At 38.6% G+C, this 16352-nt stretch overlaps 1 protein-coding gene across 10 annotated transcripts in view; it reads right to left on the reverse strand.

Moving 5' to 3' along the window:
* LOC111329102 (delta-like protein 1) overlaps positions 1 to 16352 on the reverse strand; it is a 39373-nt gene extending 23021 nt beyond the window's left edge. For 2 of the 10 annotated variants that reach the window (XR_015988486.1, XM_088724500.1), the window contains exons 1-2: positions 1268 to 1497; positions 123 to 337 (exon numbers count right to left, since the gene is read on the reverse strand). Coding sequence is in view for 9 of the 10 variants with exons in the window: in XM_088724500.1 (XP_088580626.1) it covers positions 123 to 233 (111 nt within the window). In the remaining variant the exon portion in view is untranslated. Of the gene's footprint in view, positions 1 to 122; positions 338 to 460; positions 689 to 1267; positions 1498 to 2166; positions 2191 to 3937; positions 3959 to 5991; positions 6130 to 10626; positions 10786 to 13448; positions 13472 to 16201 lie in introns of those variants that run through there. The other 8 variants (XM_022933708.2, XM_022933711.2, XM_022933706.2 and 5 more) reach the window with 8 other exon arrangements.

Genomic DNA, 16352 nt, shown 5'->3' on the forward strand with positions numbered 1-16352 from the left:
TTACCCCAACAAAACCGCTATTATTGTGAACTCGATCGGAACGAGGGCAACAATTGAACACAAATACTTAGCGATGTAGTGGGCGATTGAAAGCGCTCACAATATATTGTCAATGTACTTACTTCAGGCAGTACGCTAGCCAACAGTAAAATCACAAGAACTCCGAGGTTGGGGCGCTGAATTCCTTTCACAAATGCGGCCAGTGAATGCCGAGTGAAGTCTCTCATATGCATGAGTTTCGTGCCCAACTCATTAAAGTGTAATCAGGACAGAGTGTGCTAAAACCCACTCGAACGGTTGGTGTGATCCTCCTGTTGCGGTTTTCTCACGGCTCAGCCTGAAAGACCATGGGGATAAAAATAATCGAGATTAATTTCTTGTTACGTAAATATGAGTTTCCCTAACGGGCCAATTGTCAATTGTTATCATTTAACTACCAAAACGGAAGGGAATCTTTTACATGATCGCATATTTCATTCAATCGATTTTGGGGCACTCGTTGCGGGCCGGTCGACAGCAAAGAACGTAACGCAACCGTGTTTGTGCTTGCGTATTTTTCACGGCTGCTTGATTCCAAAGGTATACAACGTGTTGTCAAAAACAATCCCTGCGGCTCAGCATATTAACTTCGAAAGTAGCAACTAATTCTTCAGGGACTTCCTTTAAAGTGCTTTCAATGCGCCGAGACGTAGTTTGTAACTGAAGACAATGGTTTCATTAAATAAATCAAAAGCTGATGATTATTACGTAGAAATTCAACCCGTGGGCTCACAGATGGTCCGCGCGAACTCTACTGTTATCACAATCGGACATGTAGGGGCTTGTCGAGGCACTAAAGCGTACCACGGAAAAACTATGTCTTTACTGGAACCAAGATTCTACTCAGTAAAAACGAAATCCATTGAAATCTGACCGTGGTAGTCGATATCTCGATGTTATGTGTTGTTAAAACTTTCGATTATCGCACCAATCCGGTAATACTATCGCTGATTTTTTGTTATTTCTTAACTTAACCTGCACAGGAAACACGCTGACAATGGCCTACGACAAGAGCTTCTTTCTAAACAGATTCCACTCGGAAATACGTAACCCTTCAAGGCTAAAAAGCCATCGAATTAAATCACTTGTCATTTCTAAAGGGCACTGTCTCTTCCAAGACGAACGTGCAAGTGCGAACTGATAAGGTAGTGTATCGGTATTAAAGATAACAAAATTTCTGAGAGCACAATACGCGTATCACTTAATACATAGACCCTTCACAACTCACCAAATACTACAGTGGATAAAATAGCACAGTTTGTGCAAAGTCAAAAACAAATCCCCAGAGGCAAAACAGAGCGAAGAGACGAAGTCCATGTGTCGTTCATTGAACTAAGTGCTTCAGTCATTGATTTGAGATAAAATGATCCACGGGACAAGTCTAACCTGTGATGCAACCGTATAATGATAGACTGATATATTCGTCACAATGATCGAGTAATGTATGGGTGGGGGAGTCCCCGCGAACAATAAAATACTGATTATCATTTCTAGACGCTACTGCCGTGAGAAAATTTGCTGATGAGGCAACTGAAGCGCGAAGAAGAAAATTTCTCACCCTCGCGATTTGTTTACGTTCTTTTTAATAACTGGATACAAGTTAAATTCCGTTTTAGCTAATTAGTAGTCAAGGTGGCTTTTCCAGTGGATAATCCGGTTCTTCAGTATCGTTTGGTAAAAAGAGTTTTTTTCGCTTAATGACGGGATTACAGATGTCATGTGAAATTCATCCGAAATCTAAGCTGACTAGCCTCTCAGCGTCAGCTGACGTCCGCGCATTTCGTGAACTCTCGGATTTAATGCTACAAAAATGTCGGTGGTTTCTGCGCTAGCAGTTTGCGAGCCGCAATATATGTCGAGGTCGACCTGAGGCTGTTTAGAGTTCCAAGCTAATCTTTTGATCGCCAAATCTGCGACCACAAATTAAAGTTATAGGTTGCAAAACGGCGCCGATTCGATAGTGCTGAGTTTCTACAAACTTAATATGCTTACACCGAACTTTTGTCGGCCTACACGAACAAGATAGAAATCGACTTAGTTGACGAGGTGAAACGCATCGAAGCGATGTTATGCGTACGTCAGCGAATAACTTTCCAATTATCCACGTAGCTATTCTGGGAACGGTACCTGAGTGACATATCCACAAGCCTATGACCCTACGTGGCATTCTGTATAGCTCTTTCTCCCATGCCTCCAGTCGAGCGGCTCGTGTGCGTTTTTGGATTTTCCGTCTTGTAACTGTAACTAGTTCCGCGACAGACTTTGATCATGGGTTTGACGTTTTCTCGGCGCAATTGCGACCACCCGCACATCACGAATTGTGAGAAATTACTGACAAAACGCCTGCGCACTTGCTGAAAAATTTTCCTACATAAAGCACAAGCTACGCACCCAGGCAGTGTATTTAAAAATCGCTGGTAAACCGAGATAAGCAGCTTCAATCGATTGGTTGTTTTGCTATGAGAACAATACAAACAGTCGTGACCCTGCGACTCGGGTTTTCCCGTACGGCTCTTCGTTTCCGGCTCTTTAAAGAATACCGCAAAACGAGCCTCTAACTCGCAAGGATGAACTTCCAAAACAAATATTTTTGCAATCCAAATAATCCAGTGGTAAGCAAGCAATTAGGGATACCGATCAAAACAAACACAACATCACAGTTTGCAGTGAGATTTCAGCCACTTCGAATTTTCATTGGCCAGAGACATCACCAGTGGCGCACGATTTTAAAAACAGACCATGGCGCTTTGGACCACCCAGTGATGTTACACGCGCCTATAAATTGGCCATTTGTGACAAGCCCGGGGTGTTAAGAGATACACCCTTGCGTTCCCCGATTTCCCGGAGGGGGGGGAAAGGTATGTTATCTGAACAGCACGCTCCGTGCATGCCTTTCGTTATAAAGAAAAGTTGAGGTTAAGTCGTGCCTGTTAGGCTTCATTTTGCCGCTCTAACTTAATGCCTGGCCGATAATTATGGCATACTTTACTATAAACATCTAAGCATCGCAAGGATAGATATAATACTAATTGGTCAAAATTTTTAAAAGACTAAATTTCAATTGACTTTTTCAGGACTAAATTATGTTCTGGCGTTGAGGTTTGTTATAGCTATTATCGTCAAATAATCGATGGACTAATTTAGTTCGTTTGTTTATTTGTTTTTAGCGAAACAAAATCAATTTGGCATAGATATTTTAGTTTCATTTGTTTTCGTTTCGCAAACGCTTAAGTCCCAAAGCGATTTGTCAAAATCTGCCCGAGAAATGGATACAGAGAACACGCAATGCCAATTTAAAAAACCTCAGCTGACATTTCAAGTTTAAATGATACGACAAAAAAATACTTACGTAAATGAATAAATCGTCCTTACATCTCGGAAGGAAATGAAATTAATGTTCAATGAAGACTTTGACCGCGATTCAAAGTCGACGATACACCAAACGAGATCCAATTCAACCCACCCCCCTTAAAATTACACAATCAAAACGGACAATCCCCCGCGGAATTGTGTGTCAGAAATACCTGCAAATGTTTATAAAACAGTTGACCGAGCTTTGTAATGAAAGGTCTATCAATGCAATAATCTTAAGTATACTCACATTTTTACCAAAAGGACAGAATTAGCATGGCGCACGCTTTCCATGAGTAAAGTGTATTTACAAACGGAGATAAGGTATTTTGATAGCCCCTGTAGGAATCTAGCTGTTGACGCCCCTTAAATACCTTATAAATCTGCTTGAGTCGGTGGAGCCCTTTTTTTAGTAGATAATCTAAATGGACTTTGTTAAGGTCAGAGCAAAATATAAGTGCCACATAATTTGTTAACTGCTTTGCAGCTTTAGAATTTTTTTTAAGTAGAATGAACAACTTGAGAAGGCGATGATAACGTCACGTACCTTAATAGAATCGTCTGCCCAGTAACGTATACCACTCGCGTGTAAGAATTCACTTGTCCGCCATAACAAAAACTAAATTACCAACCAAACATGAAATTAGCTCGCTTTCAACTCGCTTAGACCGGAAAAAAGCTCAGTACGGCAAAGCGTTAAAGTAATCAAACACAAATTTGATTGTCAAAATGTTTGGCTCTTGTCCACACCACGTGTGACTGTTAAAGAATGAACGATGGTACCCTCTTCGCAGAGGAAGTGCACCACTACTATTGGTTCACAGTGCAGATTGGGTAAACAGTGATGGAAACTTCTAGAAAAACCAACTTGCCCCAGATCGCGCACAACATTATCTATCACTCTAGATTTCCTTTCGCGTCCAATTATGGCTTTCTATTACAGAGATTAGCTTGACGTTCTGATCGTTATCTGGAACAGTTATCAGGAAAAAAATTCTTGGCTTGAATTGATGATCATTAATTTTGACAAGAGGCAGACTTTCCGGTTGCAGCGCGCCAGTCTATAATTCATCTGCCATATTCCAGAAACACAATGTTAACAATTGCAAACACGGTGGTCCGCTATTCCCAACGAAAAATAAAGCATGAGAAAGTAATGGAATTCATTTTAGGATAATAACGTACTCTAAACATCTGTTAGTCCATCACTTAGCAGTTTTTTTGCGAGCTCGGGTAGGCGAGATTCGACACTGATTCGCCAAGATGTTGCATGATAAAAAAAAGTGCAGAGTTCTCTTCCATTTGTAATCTCACGTGACAAGCTCACACCCTTTGAGACGTGAGATGAGATGTGATCGCGTTTTGGAGAGCGCGACAAGGGTTAGATAGTTGCCACTAAATGATACTTCAAACTTCATGAAATGTTTTCAAAATGAACAATACAGGAAGCGTATCTTTATACAAGAATTGCAGACAATTTGTAGCTTGTTTTCATTTTAGCCATGCCGACTGCGGAAACACTTCTTCCTCAGTAGGAGTTCCAGCTAGCATTGTGGTTTTCACGCCTGACCACTGCCATTTAACAGCGAGCCTAGGTTTGTTAGCAGCGCACGGGTAGTCCAGTTTACCCTGTGCAAAAGTAGGAGCATTTTGGTAATTCTGACAATGAGAGAAAGACAAGTCTATGTAAACCTGAAATTCTCCCGATGAGAATGAAATGAAACTGACATTGGGTGAAGTGAAGTCGCGACATCGATCATGGGTTCAGCGATCGAGCAGATGTTTTCAATTTTCCCATTTTGTTCTGCACCTTGTCAAGTTGATAATGCTAATGAGGAAATTACCAAAGTCCTCGTTTGATGATAGTAACGTGTTTTGACTTTTAGATACCATGGCTGCGATCGAATCCGATACGAAGACAAAACAATTGTCGAGGCCCTTCAACGGACATATGCCGGCCAAATTTGAGTTCTCCAACCTCCAAAAATGGACAGCTTTTGACGACGTTAATTAACATTTTCAGATGATGACCTGTGAGTTCACAAGTGTATCTTAGATCTTGATCAATGCAAAGAAAAATTTTTAATAGCCACACACTAGCCAGTTGCAGAACACCACATGCTCGGCGAAAAAAAAAAAAAAACAAAATATATAGTCATTTGTGGACCTCGTGGTCAGCTGAACACCTCGTGACTTGATAACGTTTCTGATATAGTCAATACAAAATATTTACATCAAGTTAACTTTGAAAGCTCGACATTCTTTGGTGTAAAATTATTCCAACTTTGTTGTTTACAAAGTAACCGCGAGTCTGTTACGCTCTGTTGTAAAAACAAAGAATGATAATGTTTGTGTAAAGACATAAGAAAGGCGTTGTTTTCTAGAACAAACCACTGACGTTTCTTCGTTGAATGAGAGTACAATGTAGGTCAGTAAAATGTTCAATTCACCATGGTCTAGGTACCACAGAGCAACGAACGATGGAGAACAAAGATTGATTGAAAATGTGCGATGATTTTCATATCGACACGTTCTCGAGCAAGGCGCAGATAGCTACAACTAATTGGTCTGTTATCAACTAATGAAATAGTGTTTACTCACTGATTTCGCAGTCCTCGATACCCTGCTCTAAGTTCCCATCAAGACTTCGTCAAAGCAATAATACAAACGTTGAAATATTGAAACCGACTCCTAAATCACGCTTGTCGTCCGCTGACTAGTAAAGTGTCTGCGTCTCTCAACAACTTCTGCCACACACTGCGCAGCAGTTGTGAGGCCGCGTCGAACTTTCCCGCCATGAACTCAACACGACCGCACACGACAAACACCTTTGCCTTTGTGTTTTAGTCTTTCTCAATCTCTCTCGCGCAGTTTTGCACTCGTTTTACACAGCTTAATGAAAGCCAGGTAATGACTGAACTCGTTGGTTGTCTTTTTTGTGGTAATTGCATTAGTTTTTATCGCTTTTTCCGGAAGCTAACTTGAAAAGGATTACCTTAAAAATGTTTTAGGCACGTCCTTCCTTCCTCCGTGAATTGACGTTAAGTGACATTAATTGCAACATTAAAATACCACGAATATAAGCTTAAAATGCTGAATATTTCGTAAAACCAACATGAAAACTAACTCCAAGGAGATTTTACCACTCAAGCAGGCATGTAACGAAGTGGAAAAACCGGGGGTAATTAGAAAATGCTACTCGGAATAGATCATCATTAACTGATAACTGAGTTTTGAATATGTCGAAAGCGCTCACTGATTGATACCTTTGCATGTCGAGGTGTAAATTTCTCTCTAACAAACCCAAATTAATTATAAAGTCTCGTAAACATACATGAGAAATTGCGACCACATGGATATCAGAAAGATCAAAAGATTACTGAACGAATCTTTTGCCAGTGTAATTGACTGAGCTTCAGATGTGCTTAGCGTTTTCAAAGTAACAAATGGAAAAAAGCACTTTAGTACTTGCCAGTTCGATAAGTACAGATAACCGGTCAAATTCTTTTTCAATTGTTTTAGTTACAATGTATAACAAATAGCTTTAAATTTTCCATAGTTGCCATGTCAACCACACGCAAACGAAGTTCGTGTTAAAAACAGATAACGAGAATACAGCAGAACGACCCAACTAACGCACTTGAAGTTCACTGTAATATAAACGATATAGAGGAAAATCAAATCGCCGAAAACAGGTGGAGAATCAGTAAGGCCGGATTAAACGCTAAGACCATTTACAACTTAATAGTAAGGAATTCGATCCTTACACCTGATACGAGGTGTGCTCTCATTCTTTAAAGAGACATGGAGGTACACGAATAGATTTTTCAATACGCCTTCTTCAGTTGGCAATCATAACAAATTCCATTATTAGGCCATTGTTACCCATCGTTACTAGCGAAATTTTATTTTTATTTATAAAAACAGATTTTCTTTGTTAATGAATATTTTGAAAAGTGCCATTTACGCCAATATAAAACAGGGAAAATTGAAATCGGAGCTAAAAACACCATTAGCGATGCGCTTAATTTGACCTTCTTTTCTCTGCGCGTGAGTTGATAGGTTTTATGTGGGACAGAAAACAAGAACCAGAAAATGAAAATAAAAACACTTGAGAACTAAGTATTTGTAAGATATCTCTGCCATCACTTCGCAACGAAACAAAATTGCGAAATAGATGTAGAAAATATGACACGAAATGACGGAGTTTTCATTGAAGATGGCCTCTATCATTTTCCAAATTAGCTTAGATCTATGCGTCTCCGAAAACTCTAAAATTTGAAGCAAATACAACTAATTTGATCGCTCAAGAAATTCTAAATCGTTTGTAATAGTTGATTATCTAGTATTTTATAGATTAGTGAATTGTTCTACTAAAAGCAGTACGAATTCAGTCAATGCTCAAATATATCAATTGAACTGAAAAAAAAATCATCTAATTTCAGCCGGCTGCTTTGTGGCCGGCGGCTCTGTTGTGTTCCGAGTTAATACAAATTACAACTAAGGTAACGATTGCATAAAATGAAGACAGTAGAACCAAAGAAAAAGCATCCTGTACACTATCTCAAACTATAAATTCAACTGTGCCACGATTCTTTCTAATGTCGTTTCAATCGGTTGCGACGGACTATAAACACATCGTACTCAGTTCCTCAAAATTGGAAGAGCCACTAAAATTGAAAGCAAGGCATCTTACTCTCAACCTTTTCCTACTTTTCAGGTGTACATTCTACTCGACCACATAAGCCTATTTTTATTTCTAAAATGGTTACCTCAAATTATCTTTAAAAAAGTAATTATTTACCTCATCTCCGGTCATGAAATAACTCAAACTGATCTTATTGCAACATCCCATATTGTGTGGCAAAAAAAAAAAAAAAGACAAAAATTCAGTAGATTCTCTTACTTAATCTCAAATTCACAAAATCACAGCTTCATTGTCATCTTCTATTTCAATTAGTGAGACATTTTCGCAGGCGCAATTTTCAGCACTTTCCGTTACCTAGGAATTCGCATATTCATTAGCCTGTTTAAAATCAGTTCCTAGGTGCACAGGAAATATCGAGACACGCGTATAACGCAAACAACCAGCACATTTGAAAATTTTTGCTTGAGTAGCAATGCTTAGGCAGAATAGCTAATTTCACGTCGAGATAAAATTAGGTTCCGTACGTAGGAGTCTACTAGTATTCAAAATCAAAACAGAGAACTGTTTTATGTTTTATGAGAGAAAACAGCATAAAAAGTATAACTACTCCGTACTCAAACAAATTACTAGTTTTCCTTAACTTTGGGGTTTTAAAAAAAGCTTCACAAGCGCTTCTTGGTGACTTGCGGCTGATACAAACACATTAGTGCTACAAATACGCTACTCTTATTCGCTATCGCCTAATGAGCTAATTTTGTTTTGGGCTTTTCTCTTTTCATCAAATCACCCTTGCAATAGCGTATTGATTTTGTTATGATAAAAGAATTGTCTCCTAACTCTAAAAGATGTTTTCCTTTCTCCAATTCAGCTCCAGGGGAGGGAGGCCCCCTCTTGTCTCAAATTTGCGCACGGCACCTGCTACTGCGAGGAAAACGATTCTTTTCAGTAAATCCCGCTCTGTCATGGTTTTCATTGTAAAGCTAGCAGGTTGTGTTTTTGTGTTTAAACTCATTGATAGATATTCTACAAAGAATTAAAGATGGAGTGTACGGAAGACTAAAGGGGGCCAACTTGTTACATTATACGAGATGTCGAAAATCAATCGAGTTAAAAACCCATAAAAAGTGCCAAGGGGCAAAATCGAGAGATAATATGTAACAGACCTACATGCAAAAGCCAATTTAGAAACACCGAACATTTAGGTATATTTACTCTGGTCTTGAAATGCCCTAGAATAATTCCACAGCTTCTGGAGGCGCTACAAACATTATTAATATTGCAGAATGCGTTAAATCCTTGTCTTTTCACTCATTTGAGATCAGAAGGGCGATCGGACCTCTTACTTGACAACGCAGAGAACATAAAACGTCCTTTAAACCTTTGTACTTGTTGAAGTTTCCCCTCGACGATTTGTGGAGCACGTGCCTTGCTAGACGCGTAAAAATGCGCGGGCATTCAAGCACTTCCCACGTTGTTATTCTTATTTTTGTTAAGGGACAGCTGGTATGCAAATTTCGATATGGGCCGACGGAAGTTTTCTTGGCTAAATCTATCGACGGGTAATGTCATGGAGAATACGTAAATTTACAATAAATATATTCATATTCAATGCAAGCCGTGCGTAATGAGTTTCAATCGTACTTGAATGCTGTAAAAATAGAAACTGAGCAGGACTTTCGGGAAAACATAGGAGTTTCGAAAAGAAAGAGAGCGTTGCCGTTCGAAACAAGGAAATGTTATTATAAAACAAAGCGGTTTCATTTACATAAGTTCTCAAAACTATCACGATGAATACGGATTACATCTTTGCGCTTTTACGGTGCAATCATTATGGATGGCACGTCTCTTAAAGTGCTGCATATGATTTTGTAAAGGTTTCATCGAGAATCTGTAAACAAAAATGGGTTTTATCTTATCTTGAGGCAAATCATTATGCGCTAACTTTACTCTCCGTTCGACAACCAGTTTAATACTTGTTGGAGGAATAAGTAAATTACGACACCGAGTGAGAATGCTCCATTTAAAACACGGAATAATCATTTATTCCATCTCAATTTCTGTCCCGCAGACGTATATCATTACAAATAATACAACACAGAAAAAAAAGTAATCGATATTGGACTTTCAAATTTGCCCCGATCCTCACGTGTATCAAGTGAAGCGAAGAAAATCATCGGCGCTATTTAAGGGAGATATTCATTTTGACAAATGAAAGATTTCTGTCGACAATTAAGGTATACGAAAAATTCACATTCGGCTGATGAAATTAAAATTGGTTCGAATTTTTAGTTTCTTTCAACAGCACTCTCGAAACTAAGTAAGCGAAAACGCGACAAAACAACAAGGATAGAAACGCCAGGTTGTTTTGGTGCTACAGGTCTACCACACGTGTAAAAATAGTAATAAATCGAACTTGGTTGCATTTTCCATTTCGATTCTCTGCGTCTTCGCCGACCACTCTGCGAAAGGTGCAAACATCTTACAAAATTAGTTTAGCTGTTTCGAACAAGATTTCCAGTCGTTTTGGACAGTAAAAACTCACAAAATGCAAGCAAGTTCCATGGGAGAGAGGATAGCCTTTTACTTACTTGAAATATAAAGTCCACATGCTGGAGTTGAGTCGCGCACAAAAATGCATCGAGTGTATATTCCTCTTTGATTTACGCCATTAGGGAGGTCTAATTTATATGGAAACAGCCTAGAGGTAGCCCCGGGAACAAGTGAGCGCGATAACTCTTCAGGAGCATTTAATGAGGTACATTGGACCAGTCGTGAGACAGAGAGATTCGCACGAAGACCAGACGAATTGCGGGCGCGAGTGGCACCTTTATGTAAACAAAGTAGGGCGCCAAAAAAAGGCTATTACTACGGGCGTTCTTTCAAGGCTTGGCGGTTAGTGTCGGGCTGTTTGGTGGTGGAATTTGAGCGGGTGGTAATATGAATTCAGCAAAAAAAGACCCTCGTTGCTGTTTACATAGTTATCTTATTCATGGTACATAGATCAAACTTATTTTACAATAAAATTCCTTAGCCTATTTTCAATTTTCAGCCAGGCAAACGAGTTAGTTCGTCTCAAGGAGACATAAACCAATTCCTGTATTGATATTCCGATTGGTTCCGCGGTTTCATACGGCAGATTATTACTTCACAAAGCAGGGTTTGATTTAAGTAAGATGAAAATCATCACTGACGTCCTAAGTCAGCGGCAGGTTTTAGATCTCTCTCACGTCAAGCTTTGAAAAATTTCCTTCTTCCTAACTGTCCAATTTGCTCCTAAACCTCTCTCAGCGTCATTTCTGAGATTTTGTTTATTTATCGAGGGGGTGTGTTTCTACGGTCGCCAGCTTCGCTCTAAGCCTTCAAAAGTTTCCACAGGGTAATGACCCAGAAACAACGATTCAGCTCCGTTTCAAGACTTAACTACTAATTATGGCAGTGGGGCCGAAGAGATCGTGACATAGGCAGTTTCAGGCGAGCTCTAGTTGGTAATGTGAAGCTTAGCTGTAAAGTGTACAAAGGACTAGTTGCAAGCTTCAGCACGAGGTGGCGTTTCCATGCAGCCTTTATCCACGTCATTAAACGTGATCATGAAAATTCTAGCATTTTGCCACACTCGTGGTCGTTGAACAAACGCTTCTATAAGATCTGTAATCCGAACAAAGCGTCCGATCGCAATCAAACAATAGGAAAACACAATAAAACAAAAAAATCGCGTGTTTGCAACAAAGCGAGTTTTACAAGATACAGCAGGAGTCGTAGTTCAAAAAATACATTCACTCGAGCATGACTGAAACCTAATATCCGGGACATTTTTTTTTAATTGATTAGACACCTGGCATCCCACTTTGAAATCTCTCTAAACAAAAAACAAAATGGAAATTCTAACTCCTCTATAAAGGTGCTTTACATACCTTTACAACCGGTTAGTAACTTCAGCTGCCTGACCTCTCTCGTTCTAGCATTCCGTCGGCACACAAAACAGAAAAATAAGCCAATAACACGAATTTCAAATTGACATAGAAAGTTCAATTTGGCTTTGGTAAAGACACAACAGGTCATAGCCGGCAGATTGTCCATATAAAACAAGCATCAATCTAGAAGGGCAAAATTTTCAATGCCAGCGTTGTCAAAGACGCAGGATTAAAAAGAAAAAAGTTGAACTGACGGACCAGCTGCAGTTCAACTTATTAAAACTTCTGTCAAAGTTAGCGGATTAAAGTCAGTCGCAAAAAGCTCAAGGCTACATGCAGATGGTCGATGGAAACTAGTCGGTGTTGGCTGGGTTAAAAATAGAAAAAAAAAGGACAAATGAAAAATATGTAAAAAAAAAAAAAAAAAAAAAGAAAAAAAAAAGGAAAAAAAAAAAAGGAAAAAAAAAAAGAAAAAAAAAAAGAAAAAGATTGCAGCAGAAATGAAAATATGCGCGCAAATTTACAAGCTGCAAGTTTCCCAAACCCATGGCTGCATCTTGTAATTAGTGGAGGCGTTATGATGGTTGGAAAGCAATTTGAATTTTTGCACTTTTATCATTTATTACTTGTCACTCAGCCACTCTAATGTTAATCACAAACACAATTACTGGATAAATACCCGTTGTGTAATAATTGTTTTGCGCCAATTTAAAGTATCGCATAGAAAAAAATTTTCGCTAAAAACTGACCATGATGCAACAAAGTTTCACCTATGACTGTCTACAAAAAGTTTTCGTTTTGCGCTTTCCTACTTAACCTGTGAGAGATGGATTAAGTTAAAAGCCTGATTGGTCTTTTTTACACTGCCGTAAACCTGTACTGTTTGTTGTGGTTATAATATACCGCGAGCAACAATGATTTTCTTTCACCCAAAAATCAACATAACGGTAGTGTAGCGGAATCAGATGTCGCCAATCGAACTTACACAAACCCACGTGTAAAGACAAACTAATTCCTCTATTTACACACTTCTGGGTCAATGCCAAAGCTGATTTTTAAACATACAATCGTAAATTACAAAATTTGACTGTAGTACTAAGTAGGCTAAATTTGTAACTTCTACTCATCAGAATCTAATTCCGGAAAAAACAATAAATTCAAACAGGTCATTTTATAAATTTAGACTTGTTCAAGATTCAAGTTGAGCTCTCCAGTAGTTTAGTCAGAGAAATAATTGTCACTTACTACCTCCGAAAGTTCTGAGCTTGGCAACTTGCTGTTTGAAGAATCAATTTACATTTGGTACAAATGCACTATCGGCTTAAGTAAAACGGCGATAAAGTTAAATTTGCAGAAGTGCTAAATAAAAAAGGAACTTGTTTCAATGTATTAATTGACTAACAACCATAGTCGATGGAATACATAACAAAGTGAGTGATAAATGACTCTTTCGTCAAAACTGATTCTTCTGTTAAGTGTCGACGTAGATTTGTACATACCATACGTTTTCTTCCAAAAGCGCCAAAACAGGTCTACATATTCATTCATTCGTTGGGCTGTTTTCAAAGGAAATTGTACCAGACCGCCGAACTAAAATAAGTGTTACCTTGGCCGCAGTCACTTGCGCAACTACGCTTAATTATCGAGTTCCTGGCAACCACCCCTATTATTAAATCAATACTTAATGCAGTGCGTCATGATTTAAAAAACTTGGCAATAAAACTCTATGATGGTGCAGCCAATAACTCCAACGCTTCTAAGGGGCACTTCACATCTCTCAGTCTCTTTAAAACACGATCAGTACAATAAAACCGCTTTCTATAGGGCCCTATATCAGACGAATGATCAATATGCAATAAACAGCACACTCAATTAATAAAATGTTATGTGTAAGATACGATTCCTTCATTCAGCTGCTTTACTATAAAGACGGCTACCTTCGAGGTGTTTCGCAATATCTTCAGTCGCTTTTGCAGATGTGTCTTTAGAAGGCTCTGAGTAACAAATTTCAAAGCGATATAAATATAAAAAAAAAAAAAAGGAAAAAGTTTAAAACCAAGAATGAGCAAGGATTGCTAAGGTTGCGAAGGAATACAGCGGATTGCAAATGAAAAAAAAATTAGGCTAACGTTTTCAGGGTGCACAAGCGTGTGTTGAAGTACGCCGTCTGGTCTTAAAATGCGTCAAAGAACAGTGAGTACTTGCATACAACTCATTCGAAATTTGTCGTTTGCAATTAAAGATCCCTGAAATGATGGCACAAAATTGCTTTGGAGAAAAGGAGGCGAAAAATATCGGCTAGAAAGACAAAAAGGGCTGATAATGACGTATTGAGAAGTTGAAAATCTTAGTGTTTCAAAACTTTCGTCGACGACTGTAGTATAATCAAGAAAATAAAATTATTTGAGGCCGGAAACCAAGATAAGGGAACAGATCAGCTATACGGCAAAAAGGCCATAGTCATGCCTACGCAGTTTACTGCTGTTCAAATACAGCCTTGCGAAGGCGTTTATTTGTAACATTAAGCAAAGATTGCTTAATAGCAAGCATATCTCTTCAGGGTAAAAAAACTATATATTATAAAATCATATCGGTGGCTTCGTTTTTTCCTCTATATTGTTTTTTTCGTGAGACCTAAATCCGCTTTTTTCGTTGTTGTCGTTGCTAGTGTTTCTAACACAAAATGCCCAGGTTGTGCAGTCCGTAACATATTGTCCAATAAACACTTAAATACGCGCGTATTTTCAGTGGTTGTTGAAAAGAAGTGTCTTAAGGAGTTTTAGTTTTTCACTTGAATTTCTTTCTTGTTGGCACCAGAGAGCTTCGGATTTTTTTTTTTTTGTTTTGTCTTTTCCTGTATTGTTGCGATCCAAAGCGTGGCATCGAGTATTTCTAAGGGAAACTAGCGTGCTTATCAGTATTATAAATGAGATAATTGTGGGATAAATGAAGTCAATTGTCTCACGGAGGGTGTATCGGCGGACAGGGGCCGGTTTCCACGTTTCTTGTTTTTTTACACCTTCGGGCTTGTCGTATGATAAAAAAAAAAAAAAACCTCTGAAGCGTCTTACATTCAGAAAAACTATCTGGATTGTTCAAGTCGCTTAACTGCTAAAAACGTTCACAAAAATTCACGACACTCGAGGCAAATACTGGATTTACTTTGGTAATTGATTTTCTGTTGAAATCCTTTCATCCTATATTGGTCGGCCTCTTGAGAACGATAATGGTAGGTTCATTCTTCGGTAAAATCTCAATTGTTCCTTCTTAACAACAGAAAATTGGAAATTTGAAATAGCGTGTCTATAATTACCAGAATTTATTTATTTCGTGACTTTTCTTTCAATTGATACTTGCAACAAAAATAAGAACGATTGTTTAGTTAATAGTGATATCGGAAATAATCCGACATCACGTAAGAAGGTAATTTAAGTAAATTCACTCATGCAACGAGAGTGTATCAATTCATGCCCGACTTGGTTTAGTTAAATAATGTTTTAAGGGTCAAATTTTCCGGAACACATGGTGGGTTAAATTGCTCTCGAATTTTACAAAATCAACAGAAGAATTTGCTTGTGACAAAATGACGTTTAAAAAGGCAACGAATTAACTAGAACAATAATTGTTATAAGCATGATAATAATAATAATAGTCATAATCTTTCTGTTGTGAATGGAGAAATAAATTTGTCACTCATTGTTTTGCAACGGCTAGAAGCGGGTTCCCAACAAATCGTGCTTCCTTTTTTCTGGTCACGTTGAGTTTCACCTCGTGCCCGGAAACATTTAGACGATGAAATTTACGCCGCTAAAATGTGATAGTTTAACGTTCAGTTTATCACGGTGGGAAGCCACGACAAACTCGTCGCTATCATCGAAGAACAAAGTAGTTTTCGCAACTTTCTGCAACACGGGAAGGTGAAGAAATGATATGTCCAAAATTTGGCCTCCCTATTTCAAGCACGACCGCTTGTTGGCGGACGTGTCGAAATATACGAGTCTCCTGTTTCGATCACTATAGCACTCGGAAATAAACGTTCCCGAAAGAATTATTCCACAGCTGTTTTATAATAAAAACAAAGTTCCGGCAAATCAAACTGTTGTAAAGAACTTCAAAAACTTGCCAGCCTGCCAATCGGCAGGAAGTTTCACAGGCCTAAATAAATAAACTTTTGATCAATGAAAATAAAAACTTTCTTGCTAATAGAACATTTGGAATTATAAATAAACTATCATTCCGATTGTTTGCTTACCTGAAAACCTCCTCTTGTGAATGCGACTGAATAAAATGAGACCCGAATTCTCACGCAGCGTATTTGGGTTCCCTTCGTTGCGATCAGTGACTTGTTCCAAACCAAAACCCAAATACTGGCCACATCTGGATGAGTGAGCTTTTCTAGTCAT

This window comes from Stylophora pistillata, chromosome 6 (genome assembly GCF_964205215.1).
Source record: "Stylophora pistillata chromosome 6, jaStyPist1.2, whole genome shotgun sequence".
NCBI lineage: Eukaryota > Metazoa > Cnidaria > Anthozoa > Scleractinia > Pocilloporidae > Stylophora > Stylophora pistillata.